The sequence below is a fragment of the Prionailurus viverrinus genome, chromosome A1 (genome assembly GCF_022837055.1).
Source record: "Prionailurus viverrinus isolate Anna chromosome A1, UM_Priviv_1.0, whole genome shotgun sequence".
NCBI classification, from domain to species: Eukaryota; Metazoa; Chordata; class Mammalia; order Carnivora; family Felidae; genus Prionailurus; species Prionailurus viverrinus.
Genome location: NC_062561.1, coordinates 68,044,991 through 68,062,919, shown reverse-complemented (window position 1 = coordinate 68,062,919; position 17,929 = coordinate 68,044,991). Strand labels below are relative to the sequence as shown.

Here is a 17,929-nt window from a genome sequence, read left to right as displayed (position 1 = left end):
CATACCCCCTGTTCACCCCTCATTCACCTTGTACCTCCCCCTGCACCTTGCATTTCCCAACACAGAGCTTGATCCCACAACCCTGGGATCATACCTGAGCTGAAGTCAAGAGTCAGATACTCAACTGACTGAGCCACCCAGGTGCCCCAGTCCTATTTGTTTTTAATTGAACTTTCATCAGAATTTTAGCTTGAATTTTATTTGCTTTCTGGTTATCATTTCTCCTCATACAATTAGTGGTGCCAACATTTAATGAAATGGCTGACAAATAGTCAAATCTGAAGAAGGATCAGTGAGCAAATACAGCTCATAATACTAGAACCCACATAAGTCGGTATATCCTAAAAGCATTCTAACCATGTTCATTAAGAAATAATTAACAAGGATATATGATATATACAATCTTGTAATAGATGACAGTGTAAAAAGACTGTGTACCATTTATAAGCATCAACTGTTCTGCAGTTACAGTGTGTTTTAGTCTTTTTGAGACTTTTTGGTCATGTTTGTAAGTGATTTTCAGTTTTTAAATATTTTAGAAGAAATTTCAGTGTTGGTCATAGTATGTATTTTTATTTATGTTCTGTTGACAGCTTTTATCGTTTTGTTCTGGAGCCAGAACTGATGTTAGTGGGTAATGACATTACTGGACCAGTGGCAAAATTCTTGGATATCCCTGAAGCGCCCCTTCTAACCCTCAACATGATTACTCCTGAAGGCTGGTTGGTTGAAACAGTACACAGCAATTGTGACCTTGATAATATTCACCTCAAGGATGTAAGTTGTCCTGTAAAGTTGTATAAGATAAGAGGAATAGGGTACATTCTTGTCAGCCACTGTAATTGTAAGCAATGACTGATCATGCCATGGCTGCTCCCAGAATTTTCTTCCTTATGGTTCTAGGTCCTGATCCAGTCTTTCCTTTGATTTTTGAGTTTCCTTAATTTACAAATTCACCTTCTCTAGTTTTCCACGTTCCTAGGTACTCTTACCTTCTTTGTTGCCTCAGACCCCTACTTCACAGGTGCTCCTCTAAGATGAACGACGTAGGAAATATGGAGTTGGATGACTTAGGACAACACCGTGAATACCTATTTTGCCCCTCAGAGAAACTGCATGGCCAGAGAAAGCAGCCTGAACGAGATTAGGGTAGAAAGCAGGGAACAGGGCGCCCTCAAAACTGCAGGCTGGGTGCACTGCTTCCCACCTGCCCCCTACACTCCCTACCCTACCTCTGCCCACCCTCTGGCCCCACCCCCTGCACCCCCACCCTGTGATCCTTCTCCAGGAAATGTCCGGCCTTCTCTTCCCCACCTATTACATTCCACCCAGGGCCCACAAAAGGGGAGGAGACTATTTTAAAATACACTCGGTCTTTCAAAAAATTGGATTCAGAAGTCAGAACTGATTCGTGGCTAATGACATTACTGGACCAGTGGCAGAATTCTTGGATATCACTGAAGCACCCCAGAATACTCCTAAAAACAGAAGCATTTTAGGAGAGCTTACCTAGAGAATAGGTATCCAGAGAAGGGAGCAAATCCCTCCTTCTTAGTGTCTTCCCTCTTGGCTTGGTTCTGCGCAGCCCTGACCTGTTTTCCAGCTCTGAGTGTGGCAGCTGCTTGTAGCTACTGCTTTAACCTAGGCTGTGAACATTTTACTGCTGATAAAATGGTTAAGATTGTTCATCATATTTGTTTCTCATGTGTTACCTTTGTCTAAAGACTTTCCTTCCAGGGTTTCTTCAGATCCAGTTGTGAATAGATTGTGTGGTTTCCCATCACTTCCGGGGAACACACCCACTGCTGTCAGCCTCAGCCACCCAGAGAAGGACCTAAAACCCTGCCATAGCCATCACCAATAATCAGTCCTTCAAATATCAGGAAAGCATAGAAAAGCAGCAAAATAACATAATCCAGGAGAGAAAATTCAGAAATGAGTTTGTCAAAACGTAAAAACAATCCTGTTTTCTCTGTGATCAGCCAGCTCTCTTAAAGGATTGTCTGGATTCTCCATTAAGAGAGTTCAGTGATCTATACCAATAAGATGAATTTATAAGTTCCAACCCAAATGCTAAAGAGTTTGAGGTGGGAGAATTAACACGGCTTAGAAAAGATTTAAATTGAATCTGTGGTAAAAAGTTAAGCAGCTATTAAACAATTAATGGAGATTAACTACACATTGTTGTGACTAGCGGATACAGCAGTGTCTTTTTAGAAGCTATTAATAAATATACAATGTATATATATTTATATTAAAATATATATTAAAAATTATACAAAGAGCCAGCCAGATGCTTCTAGAAGCTATTTAAATGAACAATAGTTACATTTATTTTAGAAGACTAAAATAAAGAGAAATCGTTTTTTCTGACTTCATAGATTATATGAATAAACCGAAGGAAATTACAAATTCTCAGGGCTATGAAAGTTAACTACTTGTAAGTCTCTTCTCTCCCGCTATGTTCTGTACATACTTCCAGTATGACCCGCAACAATCCTAGAAGAATCTGAAATCACAAAGTAGAGACACTTGTTGGAGTAGAGAGAAGGAGTTGCAGGTAAAAGGGAAAGTACGGCTGACAAAAATGAGGCAGATAGAGATTTGTCCCACGCATTGGCTCGTGCAAGTACTCCTTCGCGTCTAATCCCTGGACGTTTCATAGACACCTAAAAACATTTGATGGCGTAAAACTCTCCCTCACCAGGACTTTTGTTCATGTGTTTATGACACAACCATCATTAATGCCAAAATCGAAGGTGACAGAAGTGGTTCTAGGGAAGCTTAAAGTGAGACAATCCCTCTTCCCTGGAATTTAGAAGTGGTTCTCCTCAGAGCTTGTTATTAGAACTTCATCCGAAGACTCCTCAGTTATATTAAATCACAGCCTGTATCCGAAAGATACCAAAACACCTGAAACACTAGTGTATGTTTACCCCTAAAGAGAAAGTGAGGAATAAAAGATTGCTAAAGGATAGTAGGAGGTGGCTGTGTTAAAAAGGAATTCATAGAACAATGTATTAGCTGCCTCCGAAACAGCAGTACAGTTGACCTTTGAACAACACAGGGGCAGGGCTGCTGACACCGCCCCCCCCACCCCACCCCCGACACACACACACACAGTCAAAAATCTGCATATAACTTTGACTCCTGCCCAAAACTTAACTACTAATAGCCTACTGTTGATGAGAAGCCTTACTTCACATAAGCAATCAACACATATTTTTTATATGTCGTATATATTGTACTTTTCATAAATTACTAATTTTTAAAATTCTTTTTTTATAATAGGAATTTTTATTTCAATATTTATCTTTAACACTATTGTAGTGGTTTTTAAAAACATGGATGTAAATTTTTTTTCATTTAAATCCAGGTTTGTTAACATATAGTGTAATAATTTCAGGAATAGAATTCAGTGATTCATCACTTACGTATAAGCACCCAAGTAAGCTGGAGAAGAAAAACCTGACTAAGAAAATTATACAGGAGAGGACATGCTTTTCCAGTACTGTACTGTATTTATAAAAAAAGAATCCATATGTAAGTGGAACCGTGGGGTTCAAACCCATGTTGTTCAAAGGCCAGCTGTAATTTAATTTTTTCCAAATTTTTACTTAAATTCTAGTTAGTTAACATATAATGTAATTTTAGTTTCAGGAGTAAAATTCAGTGATTCATCACTTACATATAACACCCAGTGCTCATAGTAACAAGAAGGGTCAGCTGTAATTTAGATGTCCATTGCCAGTGTAATTGTGAAAGAATTCATATTTTACTACCATAGATAATTGTTAATAAATCCAAATGATAATCTTTATAATTAAACTTATACTTTTTTTAAAGGAAGAAGCTAACTTCCTTACTATTTAGCCACAGAACAATAAACACTTATATTTAGAAATATTAATATGCACCCAAAGTTATATTTGTAAGGTATTAAATTCATGTCTCATATCAATAAGCTAACATTTAGAACAGATAAGTAAGCACATAAAGGAAATGCAAACATCACAAAAGACCACAAACTCCTGTCCTTGCTAAAAATAAACCTTGATAGGGGCGCCTGGGTGGCGCAGTCGGTTAAGCGTCCAGCTTCAGCCAGGTCACGATCTTGCGGTCCGTGAGTTTGAGCCCCGCATCAGGCTCTGGGCTGATGGCTCAGAGCCTGGAGCCTGTTTCCAATTCTGTGTCTCCCTCTCTCTCTGCCCCTCCCCCATTCATGCTCTGTCTCTCTCTGTCCCAAAAATAAATAAAAGTTAAAAAAATAAATAAATAAATAAACCTTGATAATAGAAACCAATTTAACTTAAATTACCTTAATGAAATTATTTGAAATGAACTTATAATATTCACTAGAAACAACTCTTTGAAAAATGGATTGTCTGTTTTTGGTGGTGTAGTTTGAGCAAGTCCGTAGAATTGATGTCTGTTATCCAAATCTATAGGGACAAGAGAAAGTTTCACATTAATATATTATAAAATAAAAGTATTACTGGCCTCAAACTGATGTGTATTTGGACTTTGCCCTAATATGTAACTCCTACGAAAGAAAAATATTTCAGTTTCGTGACCACTGTGAGGTACAGTTCCTCGTCTGTAAAGTTCTGTGATTTTGTTTTGACTTCACTCTTCTCCCCTCCTGAGACCGTCTCCTGTGAATGTTTCCTTGCACACGTGGTGCTGTCAGGACTGGGGGCACACGTGCGTGATGTAGGTGAAGCTCATTGCTAGACTAGTAGAAGTTCAAGTAATTCAGATCCCAGCTAACGTTGAAACAAGCACTGTTGTCAAAGAAAGTACTTATCTCTTGTTCTTAAGACCTGAACTTGAAGAGAAATGCTGCACACAAGTATTATCATTCTTTCTGTGGTGATTGTGAGGAAAAGCAGCTATCCAACAGAGAATGTTTTGAAATACTTTATATCCTAAACACACCAAAAAATAGTGTCAAAAACTCACAGCAAAATAAAATGGTACCGTATAGTGAGCATCACTGTTTCATCTGCTCAACAAAATTACCAAACTATGTAAAAGTCACTTACCATTTGATTCAGCCTCATGTTTGCTTATGTTTTTCATATCAAGTAGAGAAAAAGTGTTATCCCTAAAATACATTTGCAATAGAGGGAAATCTGGAAAAAGTCTTAGATCTTTTTTTTTTTTCAATATTTTATTTATTTTTGAGACAGAGACAGAGCATGAGCAGGGGAGGGGCAGAGAGAGAGGGAGACACAGAATCCGAAGCAGGCTCCAGGCTCTGAGCTGTCAGCACGGAGCCCGACACAGGGCCCGAACTCACAAACCGTGAGATCATGACCTGAGCCGAAGTCGGATGCTTAACCAACTGCGCCACCCAGGTGCCCCAAAAGTCTTAGCTCTTTAAAAAGAGATTTGTAGAGACAGGGACGTGTTCATAGAAAACTGTTTAATGAAACAGCTGGTTACATTTTCTTAGAAAAAAAATTACAGAAAAGAAAAAGAAATGTGTTATTTGTAATGAATGTTTAATCTGTAGGTAATTTCTGTTTTTTTCTCTTTTCCACATTTTTATATTTGCTCAATTTTTTGATGAGCATATTTTATTTTGAGTGCAAAACAATGAAATATTAACTTTTTATATTACAAGAAAGGTGATAAGTTGGCTTCCTTGCCAGATCTGGAGGAGCTCAAGGGTAACAGCCAATGAAGCAGATTCCTTGAGGAGTTTCCCATCTCACTCTGTCTTGAAGAGATCTTCAAATACTCCAACTTGATGACATCTTTCCTGCCCGTGATATTGGTGCATATATCATGAGGTTGGAGTAGAGCTGATGTCATGGGAAAGGAGAAAAAAACTCATCATGAGTTTTGGTCTTGAAGAAATTGACTCAACCATCAAGTCACTAGTATGAAAGACTTGAAGTTGCCCCCACAATACATTGACTGATATTAATTACGTTTATTTATTACAAAATTTATGAGAATTACTAACACCAGAAATAATGACCTGTTTTCCCCCATAGATTGAGAGAACTGTCACCGCAGAATATGAGCTGGAATATCTACTACTTGAAGGACACTGCTTCGATACAATGACAGAACAGCCTCCTCGGGGTCTGCAGTTCACACTAGGCACAAAAAGCAAACCTGTTGTGGTCGATACCATAGTGATGGCCAATCTCGTAAGTATTATCAGTACTTAATCGATTGTATGTAATTACATGTTTGGGGGAAATCCTCGAAGTTTTCCTGATAACAAGATGAAATAGATTTTATCCTGCTATTGCTGAAAAGCTCCCAGAAAACAAAATTGATCCTTAAATAAGGTAATTAAGTAAAACAAAACTGAAGGGAATCATGCTTTCAGGATGTATTATTCAGGCTATTGCAAAATCTCCTTTTTGTAATTCATTTATAGAATTCATCCACTCCAGTTTAGTAAACACTTTCCTGAATGATTCATGTATAATCTTTTTTGAACAATTGGAGACTTTTAGTCCTATAACTGTGATCATATTTTTCTCATTCTAAAAGGGATATTTTCAATTAAAAGCAAATCCAGGTGCTTGGATACTGAAATTACGCCAAGGAAAATCTGAAGATATTTATCAAATAGTTGGGTGAGTTCTATAAACCACTTTAAAATTTTTGTGTAAATAAGGTTTTAATAATGTCTTGGGTAAGAAGTGAGAGGGTGATTGATTTTTCCTGTACAAAAATTTAAAATATATTTATATTTAGGATTCCCAGGAAAATAAATATGTGTCCATTTTTTAAAAAAAAAAGTTATGCTTCTTGACATGTAGTGAATCCTTTCATTTTGCAGCAAATGGCTTTTACTGAGATACTGTGTTCTTCCAAATCTCATTGAGAATGTAAATTATTTGAATGCTCCCCTTTCTCCCTGCATTAATTCTTTCCCAGTGAAGTCCATGTCCTCTGACTGCTTGCTTAGCTTGTTCCTTTCATTGAAGCTGCTGACTGTCCTTATGTATCCAGTGACTTTTAGTTGCCTAGCATTACTTAAAGATCGAATAGTGCAGTGGTGAACATCCCAACCACCTGGGCTTTTTGGCTCTAGGATAATCGTTGTACCCTCCTCAAAGGATGAGTGTATGGATCAAATGAGTTAACATCTCTAAAGTGCTTGCGATAATACCTGAAATAGGGTAAGAGTCTTCCTCGCTACTACCTCTACTGTCTGGTTGGATGGAGGGAGTTTGCTTTAGATCTTGTGTGGGTCTAGCTGCAGTGTGTGCGACCTGGCTCTACCTGCTCTTGATGGACAGTGGATTCAGTGGCTCAAGTTGCTGGTGTCCATGAGCAACATTTATGACTGGAAACTCTTGAAAATTCTAAGAAATTTGACATTACTAGCACAAAAATTGGAACCCTTTCTTTTTCCTGGTGGTAACTGTCGGGGATGGCTGTGCCTTCTACTTGGGTTTAGCCACCTCAGCTGGGGAATTGGGAGAAAAAGGGAGTCAGAGGCATGTGTCAACATACTCCTGTAACCATTCAGATTTCCATTTCAGGAAAATGTTCAGGTGTGTGTTTGAAATCTGACTAAACTCAAAGTATCTACTAATTTGACATCTGGTTGCCTTCCCTCATTGACGAAATTCAGCTTTGTTGCTTTATTGTAAATGTTTTTAACAGCATTTTTCTGTACATAGAATGATACCAAAAAAATTACTGGTCAGAGCTATCGTACTTGATTTGTTCATGCAATTTCAAAAATTGGACAATGAAATACATTATAATATAAAACACATTCAGGTCATGCAGATGAGCATAATAGACATCGTCAGTTTTATGGGTTTAATACTTCAAATTTTGCTATTTGAAAATAGCTGGTGGATATTGAAAAGTTGTTGGTGTAGAATTCCTTCAATTATGATATACAACAACTTATTTTAAAGTCTCAAAAACACTTCATATTTTAATTATCATTGCAATATACCAAAAACACCTGAAAGATTTGACTTTAGCGGTAGTCTTGGTATACTACGGCAAAGATCAGCGATAATTTGAGCTTGCTCAGTGATTAGGCAATATGGAATTTAGTGAGTTACTTTTGTACAGTTTTAATTTGTATCAAGTTAAAATTGGATAATTTTGAAAATTGTATATTATAGCATATCTTAATTGACTATAGAAACAGCAAATATACATATACACAGTGATATTATACTTGTGTTTATTGCAAAATGAATTTATTCTGTTATTTATACCATCATAATTACATGTCTCTTCTTGAGTTGATGATAGATATTTACAGGTTTTTCTGCTTTTAGGCATGAAGGAACTGACTCTCAACCAGACCTGGGAGATGTCATTGTTGTGATAAACAGCTTCAAGAGCAAAATACTGGAAGTGCAAGTGTGTGGGGCAGAAGCTCTTCATGAGTTTTGTTCTTAGACTAAGAATTCTCTTTTTTGTCCTTAATTGATTATTTTCAAACTAATTTTATAATTTTACTACCTAAAATGTCATACTGGAACTGTGGCATGAAAGGAAGAAGGGAGTTAAGTTCATGAAAGAAAGAGAGCTTGAAGGTAGAAGAAAAGGAAAGACTTTTTCTAAGTTAGGATGGGTCTGTCATATCTGTTGTACCCATAGCCAGATAGTGTTACAAATTAGGCTCTAGAGTTGAGATCAAGAGCACAGATTGAAAAGTTAGCCCTGAAAGAAAAAGTGATGTTTCTTTCATTTACAAAAAAAAAAAAAAAAAAAAAGGAAAGATAGAAAAATAGTTTTTAATGATGGCAAATTTATTTCTTTGGACCAATTTACCTACTTAAAACTAGTAAAGATGTAGGATAAGTGTGTTTGAAACATCTTAAAAGCAATGAGAAGCTGACAGTACCAAAATAATAAGAAAAACAAGGAAATACAAAACCAAAATTATAGGGAAAATAAGAGCCTAGTGAAGTAAGCACAGAAGCTTCTCTTGTCCTGAGAACAGTTGTCCATCCTGGTACACCTGAACTATCATTTTGATTTAATTTGCAGGGTGATGGGGACAGAAAGTAAAATCCTGGACCCATATAAAGTGGGTAATCTGTTAGAAGACCCTCTCTACAATAAGCTGGCTATAGCTTCAGGGTAAGGATGAACCCTAGTAAATTATTCCACACAGTCTTTTAACCCAAATTTGTATCATGCAAGTGGTCCAGGGAACCCTGAGCCTTGGATTTGCACTAAACTAGTTCCAGATTAATGAGGTTGTACAGACATTTGGAAGAAACACGTATATATCCCTAGAATAAGATTACTATCTCCAAGTACATAGAGAAAACCAACAGAAACGAACAACAGAAAGCATGCACATAAACACTTCCTGTATTAGAATTATTGACACAGACTCTGAAACAACTGTGCTTACAGAGTTTAAAGAAATGAAAGACAAACTTGAAAACAGTTGCAGGGACCAAAAAACTATTAAAAAGTGTATATCTGATTTTTTTTTAAGTAGAACTTTTAAAACTGAGTGATACAATAACCAAAATTAAGAATTCGGTGGATAACTTTTACATGTCTAAAGAGAGAATTAGTGAGCTGAAAGGCCAGAAAATATTCCAAATGTAACAGAGACATTAAAAAGAGTATAGTACAGCAGAGAGCATAAAAGACATAGAGTGAGAAATTTGAGAGACCAGGATTGCGGTGAACCTGGCTCTGCCATTCACTAGCTGTGTGACCTTGGACAGATTGCTTAGCCTCTTTGTTTCATTTTCCTCATCTATAAATTGGGGGTAATAATACCTTACGTGTTTGTTATAAGGATAAGATAGTTCGGTTTGTAAAGTGCTTTATGAGTATTGAATAATTAACATCATTTTAAATGGAGTTCCAGACAATGATGAAAGAATAAGGTAAGTGTAACATTGTGTGTCAACTATACTCACATTAAAAAAGGAAAAAAGTATATTTGAAGCATTAATGGCTGAGAATTTTCATGAACTGATGGCTGTTACCAATTTGCATATTCAGAAAGTCCAGTGATTACCAAGCAAGACAATTCACACCTATGATAAAACTGCAGAAAACAAAGAGAAATCTTGAGAGAAACCAGAGGAAAAAAGAAAAATTACCTTCAAAGAGCTATAGATAGTCTGACCGTTGATTTTTCAGCAGTAAAAATGAAAGCCAAAAGATACTGGAATGATATTTAAAAGCACTCAGTGAAAAAAAGAATGCCAAGCTAGAATAATTTACCTTAAAAATATATCTTTCAAGAGGAAACATAAAACAAGGTATTTTCGGACAAATGGAAAAAACTGAATTTGCCACTGGCACTCTCACACTAAAGAAAGTTCTAAAAGAGGTACTTCAGGCAGAAAAAAAAAATACCTCTAGTGGGACATTTGAGTTTTAAAAGATTAAAGAGAGAAGAAAATGGTAAATTATGTGGATAATTCTATGAACAGTGAATATATAAAACAAAAGTAATGTCTTAGAAGGATTTTTTTAAATATGCAGAATTTAAAAATAACAATCGCATTTAAGCCATAAGATAAATAGGGTTGTTTTCAATAACATGTAAAATTCTTATACTGATCAGAGCAAGGGTAATGATTACTTTTAGACTTTCAGGCAAATATGAGTTTAATTTCTAAGATAACCACTAAAAGAATAGAAACAAGGCATAATGTCATAATAAAAAGGAAAAATGGAATGAAATAATATAAACAGACTAAGAGGAGAATAAATAAAGCAGAATATATGGGATATGGAGGAGGCACAAAATAATAAGTTAGAATTTAACCCAATTACATTAAATGTAAATAGACTAAATGTTTTAATTAAAAGACAAAGGTTGTGATATTGGATTTTTTAAAATTACAACTACATGTCATTTGTGGAAAGTACACCTCATACCTAAGAATACAACTTTAGGATGAAGATGAAAATAAAATACAAGAGTGGCAAAAGTATTCTAGGCCAATACTAAGCTAAAGAAAATTGGCATAGCTCTACTAATACCAGAGATATAGGACAACAAGACAAATAACCTTACTAAGATAAAATCATTTTACATATATAAGGCAGGAATAGAATTAGAGAAATTTATAGTTCTCTATCATGCTGGGATTATTTTTAATGCCCATCTCTCAGTACCTGATACAATAAACTGACCAAAATATCAAGAGATAGAGATTTTAACAGATTATAAATTTTGACCTAAACACATATAGAACACAACACCCAGTAACACCAAGTGAATAATCTTTCAAATACACATAAAATGTTATAAAAATTAACTTTGCATTTAGTTGAAAAGCAAGTCTCAACAAATTTCAGAAGAATGAAATTGTACAGGGTGTATCCTCCATCTACAGTGCAGTAGAGCAGAAATTAATTTCCAAAGATAACTAGAAAATACAATGTGGTTGTAACTTCTAAGATCCAATAACAGCAGGCTACCAAACCTCACACTTTACATATTGCCTAGATTCTAAACTACTGTATCACCAAATTTTACCTTGCATCCCATATCATAACCTATTCCTTATCACCTCTGCTTTTTATCCTGTGATCAGTTATACATGTTGCTCACATTCATCTTTGATTCTCTTCCTCCTGTATTGACCTTGATTTTCTTTCTCAATAGTAACACAGTCTCTTCTTTAATACATTTCTTTCTGGTCATTTCAGAAGAAAAACCCCACAAAACCCAGACCAGCTACTTAAGATACTAACTCAACCAAGCCCTATAGGACCAGCATTCCAGGAAGTTTTATCCTAGCCCTGCAAACAAGAAAGAAAGACCATTTCTACCAGGCTGGGGGACGAGAGGACAGTTCCATCTTTGAGCTATTTTGACCATTGAACAGCCGCTTAGGTTTTCTTGAGCTGAATTTTTGCACTCTGCCTATCGGTTCTAATTTGACTTCTTGGTCTATAGTACAGAGCAGGTTGAACTCTTTCACCATAGCCATCAAATCTTTGAGGTAATAATCATGCCCTACCTGAATCAGACCACCCACCTCGGTCCTTCTGTTGTTTTTTTAATAACACCGTTTTATCTCCTCACCATCCATCTCAGAATTATATCAAAAGACAGAAAAGGGAGAGCAGAAAAGATAAACAATGTTAAGGATCAGCCCATGAATTCCACAGCCCATGAATAGGAATTCCATAGAGAAAGAATAGACAATGGAGGAGGGGGACAATCCACTGGCTCACTTGCTCCGTTGAGCACACAACTCCTGATCTAGGGGTTGTAAGTTTCAAGCTCCATGTTGGATGTAGAGATTCCTTAAAAATCTTAAAAAAAAAAAAAAAAAGAGGGTATTTCACAGAGAAGGAGAGGGAATAATGTTCATAAGGGTCCATAAATTACCGTGAGTGAAAGATAGCCCACATGAGACCCTAATAACTATCAGAGAGAAAAGGCAGGTCAGAGTCATAGAATGACACTAACCCTAGCGTCAGACTTTTCATTTTCAAAATGAATGTTATCAGACAGCAAAACAAAGCCTTTAGTATTTTGAGGAAAATTATTTTGAAGCTAGGATTCTTTAACCAAATTCTTAAAGACAAAGTTATTTTCTGAAGAGTGAAGGTTTAGAAAAATTTTTCACACCCCTTGAAGATGTTTGCCAGTCCAATGAAGATGAAGACCAAGAAAGAGGAAGATAGGTACGTCAAGAAATGGTGAAATTAATCTGAAAAACAATGCAAAGAAATCCTTGAAAGAAATAGGCAGTTAATTACTGAGCTCTGGGAAAAACATTTCCAAGAAGACAGGAATTCCAGGCAATGAACATGAATAATAAACTAGGAAATATTAGGTATGTGGTAAGGAAGAAACATATCTCACTACAAGGAAAAATAAATGCAATAAAATTCCAAGAAAAAATGTTTATGTGTTGGTGGGATGTAAGAAAACAGAATCCATTTGAAATATCCAGTCTCCCATGAGTGGCACGAGGGTCAGGTTACTATAACTGCACTGAGGAAATACAGCTTCAGTGGCCTTGCAGACTCTGCAGTGAATAATAATTACATCTTCACAATAAGCACTGTTTGCTGATCTTCAAGTTGTAAAATAAACGTAGCAAAATGTAGTAGATATAATTACGTTTACCAGAGTAAATGTAGGTAGTACCTATCCTTATACGATGCTAAAGTAAAAGTTCAGCTAATGTAAGGTGGGAGGCGGAGGGAAAAGGTACAAATACCATTAGTATTCTTATCTTACATGCGAGAGAAACCTGAAATTGTTGGAACAAAAAATAGACATTTAAGTATTATTTGAAGCTACAAAGATACTCAGTAGAAGAACTAATGGTAATGATACTACTCCCAAAACTTCCAGACATAGAGAGGCAGACCAATAGAAGGGAGCTGCTTGTCTGTCGTCCCAAAGAATGAAAAATACCTAAACTCTGTGGTTGCAGATATGCTGGTAGATAAAGCCTGAAGTTGAAAAATCAGTAAATACAAGTATAAGCACATTATTTAACAGAATGGAGGTAACCACCAAAAGAGCTAACAATGAGATTGAACTGATAATTGAAACCAGATTGTGTCTGTAATGTACTAAGATCTTCCCTGGCTCCGTCACTGCAACTGTCTTAGATTTACAGGGGTCACCTTGCACTTTCTAACTTTCTAAGCACGTTGCATAATACTTAAAGCTGCACAATTCTAAGATTTTTCTTTACCGTGCTATCTAGGTGCAAAAAAAGCCAGACAAAATTAAGGAAGATCTCCTAACCGATAAAGATGAGAAGAAAAAAGGAATGTGGGATTCTATTAAAAGGTAATTACCAGTGAATATTTTAACATATAATGATAGATCCATCAGGAGTCTAGTATGTGGAAGGCCTGCAGATGGTAAACATCTAAGTAAAGCAGATCCTCTCTTCATGTGGGGTGAGATCGATACACAAGTGTTGATAAAACGGGATAGGAAACGAGCTATAAGACAGCTGAAAATCAAGTGCCCTGCGAACCACAGGAGAAGAAGACTTTATCTAGTTAGGAGGAACCTCAGGAAATACTTCTTGGCTAAGATGTGCTCTAAAAGATGGACAAGACTTCAGAAGTTGGAGATAGAGAGAAGGTACCTGGTTATATGAAGTCAAAGAGATTAAACAGAAAATAGCCCAGCTTAGCTAGAACACTGGGGCATTGAATATAATAGGGAATCTATAAATTAGGTCAAGGCCTAATCAAACAGGAATCGATGTTAATAATATTAATAAATATTAATCAAAACAGGAATATATTGGCTCACATGTAGAGAGTCCAGGAGTAGAGCTGGCTTTGGGCATTCGGGTGACGTGGCCTAGGAACTCTTTTTCCATGTCTTAGTTCTATTCTCTGAGCCTCCCTCATTTTCAGAGAAACTTTTACAAGGAAAAGTTTGCCATCTTTCCATATAGTGCCAGCAAAAGTTCCAGGGCTGACTCATGAGTCCAGTTGTTAGCCATTTGTCCCAAACTGAACTGGTTCCTGTGACTCTAACCACACTTGGGTCGTATGCCCACCTCTAGAACGAGTGGGCAGGCCTATCGTAGACTCACAGAATGCAACTGGAGGAGGAATGCTTCCCCCAGAAAAATACCAGGCGATTGTTTCTAGAAACGTAAAGGACATTAGATGGGCAAAAACAAAGGCGTCTGCTGTAGATCCACATTGTAGAGAACTTTGAAAGCCAGTTTTAGAAATCTGAGCTTCATTTGATTTATGAGAGAGAACCACTGAGAAATTATCTCCCAGAGATCATTTCTATCAGTTGTCTATTTCTGTAGACACTTTGAGCCAGCCAGATTCAGCAACCTAAGTGGATTGTGTTACGCCCATCAGGGGCACTCCTGTCATTGGGATCTTGCCCAGTTTAGGCCTCTTTTTCTGTAGTTGGTACCTTGTTTGATAAGAATGGTGTTCTTGTCCCTTTATGTGCATTGAACTATTACTGACTGAGAAGGTCTCAGACCCCCTCATTTTGAGATCATCTGGAGAGTAGGTATATTTGACAGGGGATAATGAAGCAGAATGTGAGCATTTTAAAGAGTATCTCTCCATAATCTTCCATTAAAACCAGAAAGTGGAGACAAGAATGAATATAGGTAATTGTTAAACAATAGCATGGCCACTTGCTGTACGGAAAGGGTACCAAAAACAAATACTGCTGTGTAGGAAGGGAGAAAAGACATGTTCAGGAGGGAAGCTTACAGAAGTATTGTGTATGTTATAATGCTGTCACTTTTTTATCCGAAGTTTAATCCTAACTTGGAGTATCAACTGTATTTTTCTTATTTGAGAGATTATAATAAGATTTGAAAAATACTCTGTCATAACAGTTCCTATTTGGCAAAACACATCTGTGGTGATTGTAAGTTATTTTTTTCCAAATTTTAGTCGTTCTAAATATCTGTGCCTATAAAAATGAAAATTTTAATTAAATAAATTTTTACACCTGAAGAAAACAGAAATTATAATTATGAATACTCCAAATAAAAAGATTCAGTAATTTTGTGTATGAGATGGAGCTTATTTTGAGAGGCTTTCCTATTGCATATTAAATTTAGTATGCATATTAAATTATGTAGGTTTGTAAAGTGTGCAAATGCAGATTAAGAACTTGTCAATCACTACTTTTTTATTCCAAGTTTCACAAGAAGTTTGTATAAAGAAAAAGATGAAGCAGACGTTCTAAACATTTTTTCAGTTGCTTCTGGCCATTTATATGAACGCTTTTTAAGGTAGGTATGTTTTTTATCAAATGCTTTGAAAAGTGGTTCAAAAAGAATTTCAAAAGTTCAGAAGAATAAAAGAATGTACAGTGAAAAGAATCCCACCTGTTTCCTTATTACCCAGTTTCCTTCCAACAGGAAACCAATATTATTTTTGTAACTTGCCAAGGATGTATGTAGATAAGCATATATATCTTCTTCATTTTTTAACTTGTTTTTACTTAAGTAGTAACCAAGTATATGTTGTTCTGCACCTTGCTTTTTTCTTTTTTTTAACCTAAGATTATGAGAGAAGTATATCTTTAAAATGTAGTCGAATTTCATGAGTTTAATTGATTTGGAATATCAGTGTTCTTTAAGGCTAGGAAATGAACATATTTTATGACAAAATAATATGTGAGAAAAAATATATATAGTAAATTTCCCTTTTATTTTATAAGAAGGAGGAGGGGGAATAAGAAGAGAACTAAATTCCAAACCTTAGGGCTGTTGTTTTTAACTTTTCATATAGAAGGATATCAGAGAATTCCTCAAAAATATTTGAAGATGTGATATTCAAGTATATGTCTATATGTGGTATTTTGGATACATCTGTCTGTTTTCCAGTCAGAGGTCTAGCGTAGCAAAACAAGGGACCTATCCCATGAATTTACTAGTATAGATCATTCTTGTATACTTGTATACATTCAAGTATATTCAATGTATACTTGTATACATTCAAGTAGACTCTGTATACTTGATGTTAATGACAAAGTAATAGAGTGGAGATTAGAATGTAATCAACTAAACAAGAGTATTTCAGAGTCAAGTGGGACAAACAAAAAGCAATCAATTTATTCTGTATAGTGTGTGTGCATGTATACACCTCCTTACACATTACATACTTGACAAGTAACCATAATTTGTGAAGGTGCTTCAGTCTATTTCCCCATAATTCATAGTGAAAAATTAATGCCTTTAAATAATTATTGCATATATATATAATAATTAAAAAGCCTTAGGAAAAGCAGGATGAACTCCTATTAATATTAACTTACTGGGTTAAATGTTCCTCTATACAGAATTATGATGCTTTCTGTTTTACGTAACACCAAAACACCTGTGAAATTCTGGTTTCTAAAAAATTATCTCTCACCAACATTTAAAGTAAGTACATTAACCTTTTTATTATAGAGTGGTTCAGTGTTTAAAAGTAAATTCTTTATGTCATTGTAAGTTCACAACATTTTCAGAATGAGCCTTTTGAAATTACTGTTTCTAATTTTAAAGTTTTGGTATTCATTGTTTTATCTGGCTTAAGAAAAATGTTATGCTGTTTTTATTTAGAGAAGTGTTTAGGAGGACAGAAGGAGATGGCTTATTTTTAAGTAAAATCAAAATCAGAAGGATTAGTGGTTTTTCATGATAATATAATTAAACTTGGCAGTGAAAGATATGTACAGATTGTCAATAAAAAGAATTAGATTCTGTCATAATTTTACAAAGATAGACTAGAACAGTAGTATCCAGAGAACATGAAAACCGTACCATAGGAAGTAGTTAGATAGTCCCAGGAATAATAAGGCTCTTTGATCTTTCTGAGGCACGGTGACTGCTGTGGTAGTGGTTTGGGGACTATATTCAGAAGTGTGAGGCATTTTATCCTGAGAAGTTTTCAGGGGGCCAACAGCTGCTCCCCTGTCCTCAGCTTCACACTCTTGCTACAAAGTATACCCTGTTTCTCCCTATTCTCACTGTGGACTAATCAGATTTCATGCAAGTTAGGGTCTCATTCAGTAGCAGTTCAAAGGAGTTCTCTTTTTCTAAACCAAAACCAGCGGTAAAAGCAGAAATAAAAATAGCCAGCCATGTTGTTATTCCTTAATATTGCCAGGCACATTGCTGAGTGATTTACCTACATTATTTGTTCTTCATAAAGTTCTATTCACGGAAAACCAAGACTCAGAAATTACATAACCAGCCTGCACAATGGGGAGGTATCCAAGTTCACCTTAAGTTCAGTGATTATAACTAGAAGGACTCACAGAAATAAGGAACACCATTATCGGGGTGCCTGGCCCGCTTGGTCGGTTAAGCTGCCAGCTTCAGCTCAGGTCATGATCTCATGGTTCGTGGGTTCGAGCCCCGTGTCAGGCTCTGCACTGACAGTGTGGAACCTGCTTAGGATTTTCTCTCTCTCCTTCTGTCTCTGCCCTTCCCCCACTTTTGCGCACTCTCTGTCTCTCGGGATAGAT

The 17,929-nt window shown here is 36.1% G+C and overlaps 1 protein-coding gene across 2 annotated transcripts in view; it reads left to right on the top strand.

Annotated features, from left to right (window-relative positions):
- UGGT2 (UDP-glucose glycoprotein glucosyltransferase 2) overlaps window positions 1–17,929 on the top strand; it is a 191,250-nt gene that overhangs the window by 152,065 nt on the left and 21,256 nt on the right. For both annotated transcript variants that reach the window (XR_007154714.1, XM_047870316.1), the window contains exons 27-33: window positions 594–777; window positions 6,006–6,164; window positions 6,517–6,602; window positions 8,280–8,364; window positions 13,671–13,756; window positions 15,612–15,704; window positions 16,757–16,841. Coding sequence is in view for 1 of the 2 variants with exons in the window: in XM_047870316.1 (XP_047726272.1) it covers window positions 594–777; window positions 6,006–6,164; window positions 6,517–6,602; window positions 8,280–8,364; window positions 13,671–13,756; window positions 15,612–15,704; window positions 16,757–16,841 (778 nt within the window). In the remaining variant the exon portion in view is untranslated. The remainder of the gene's footprint in view (window positions 1–593; window positions 778–6,005; window positions 6,165–6,516; window positions 6,603–8,279; window positions 8,365–13,670; window positions 13,757–15,611; window positions 15,705–16,756; window positions 16,842–17,929) is intronic.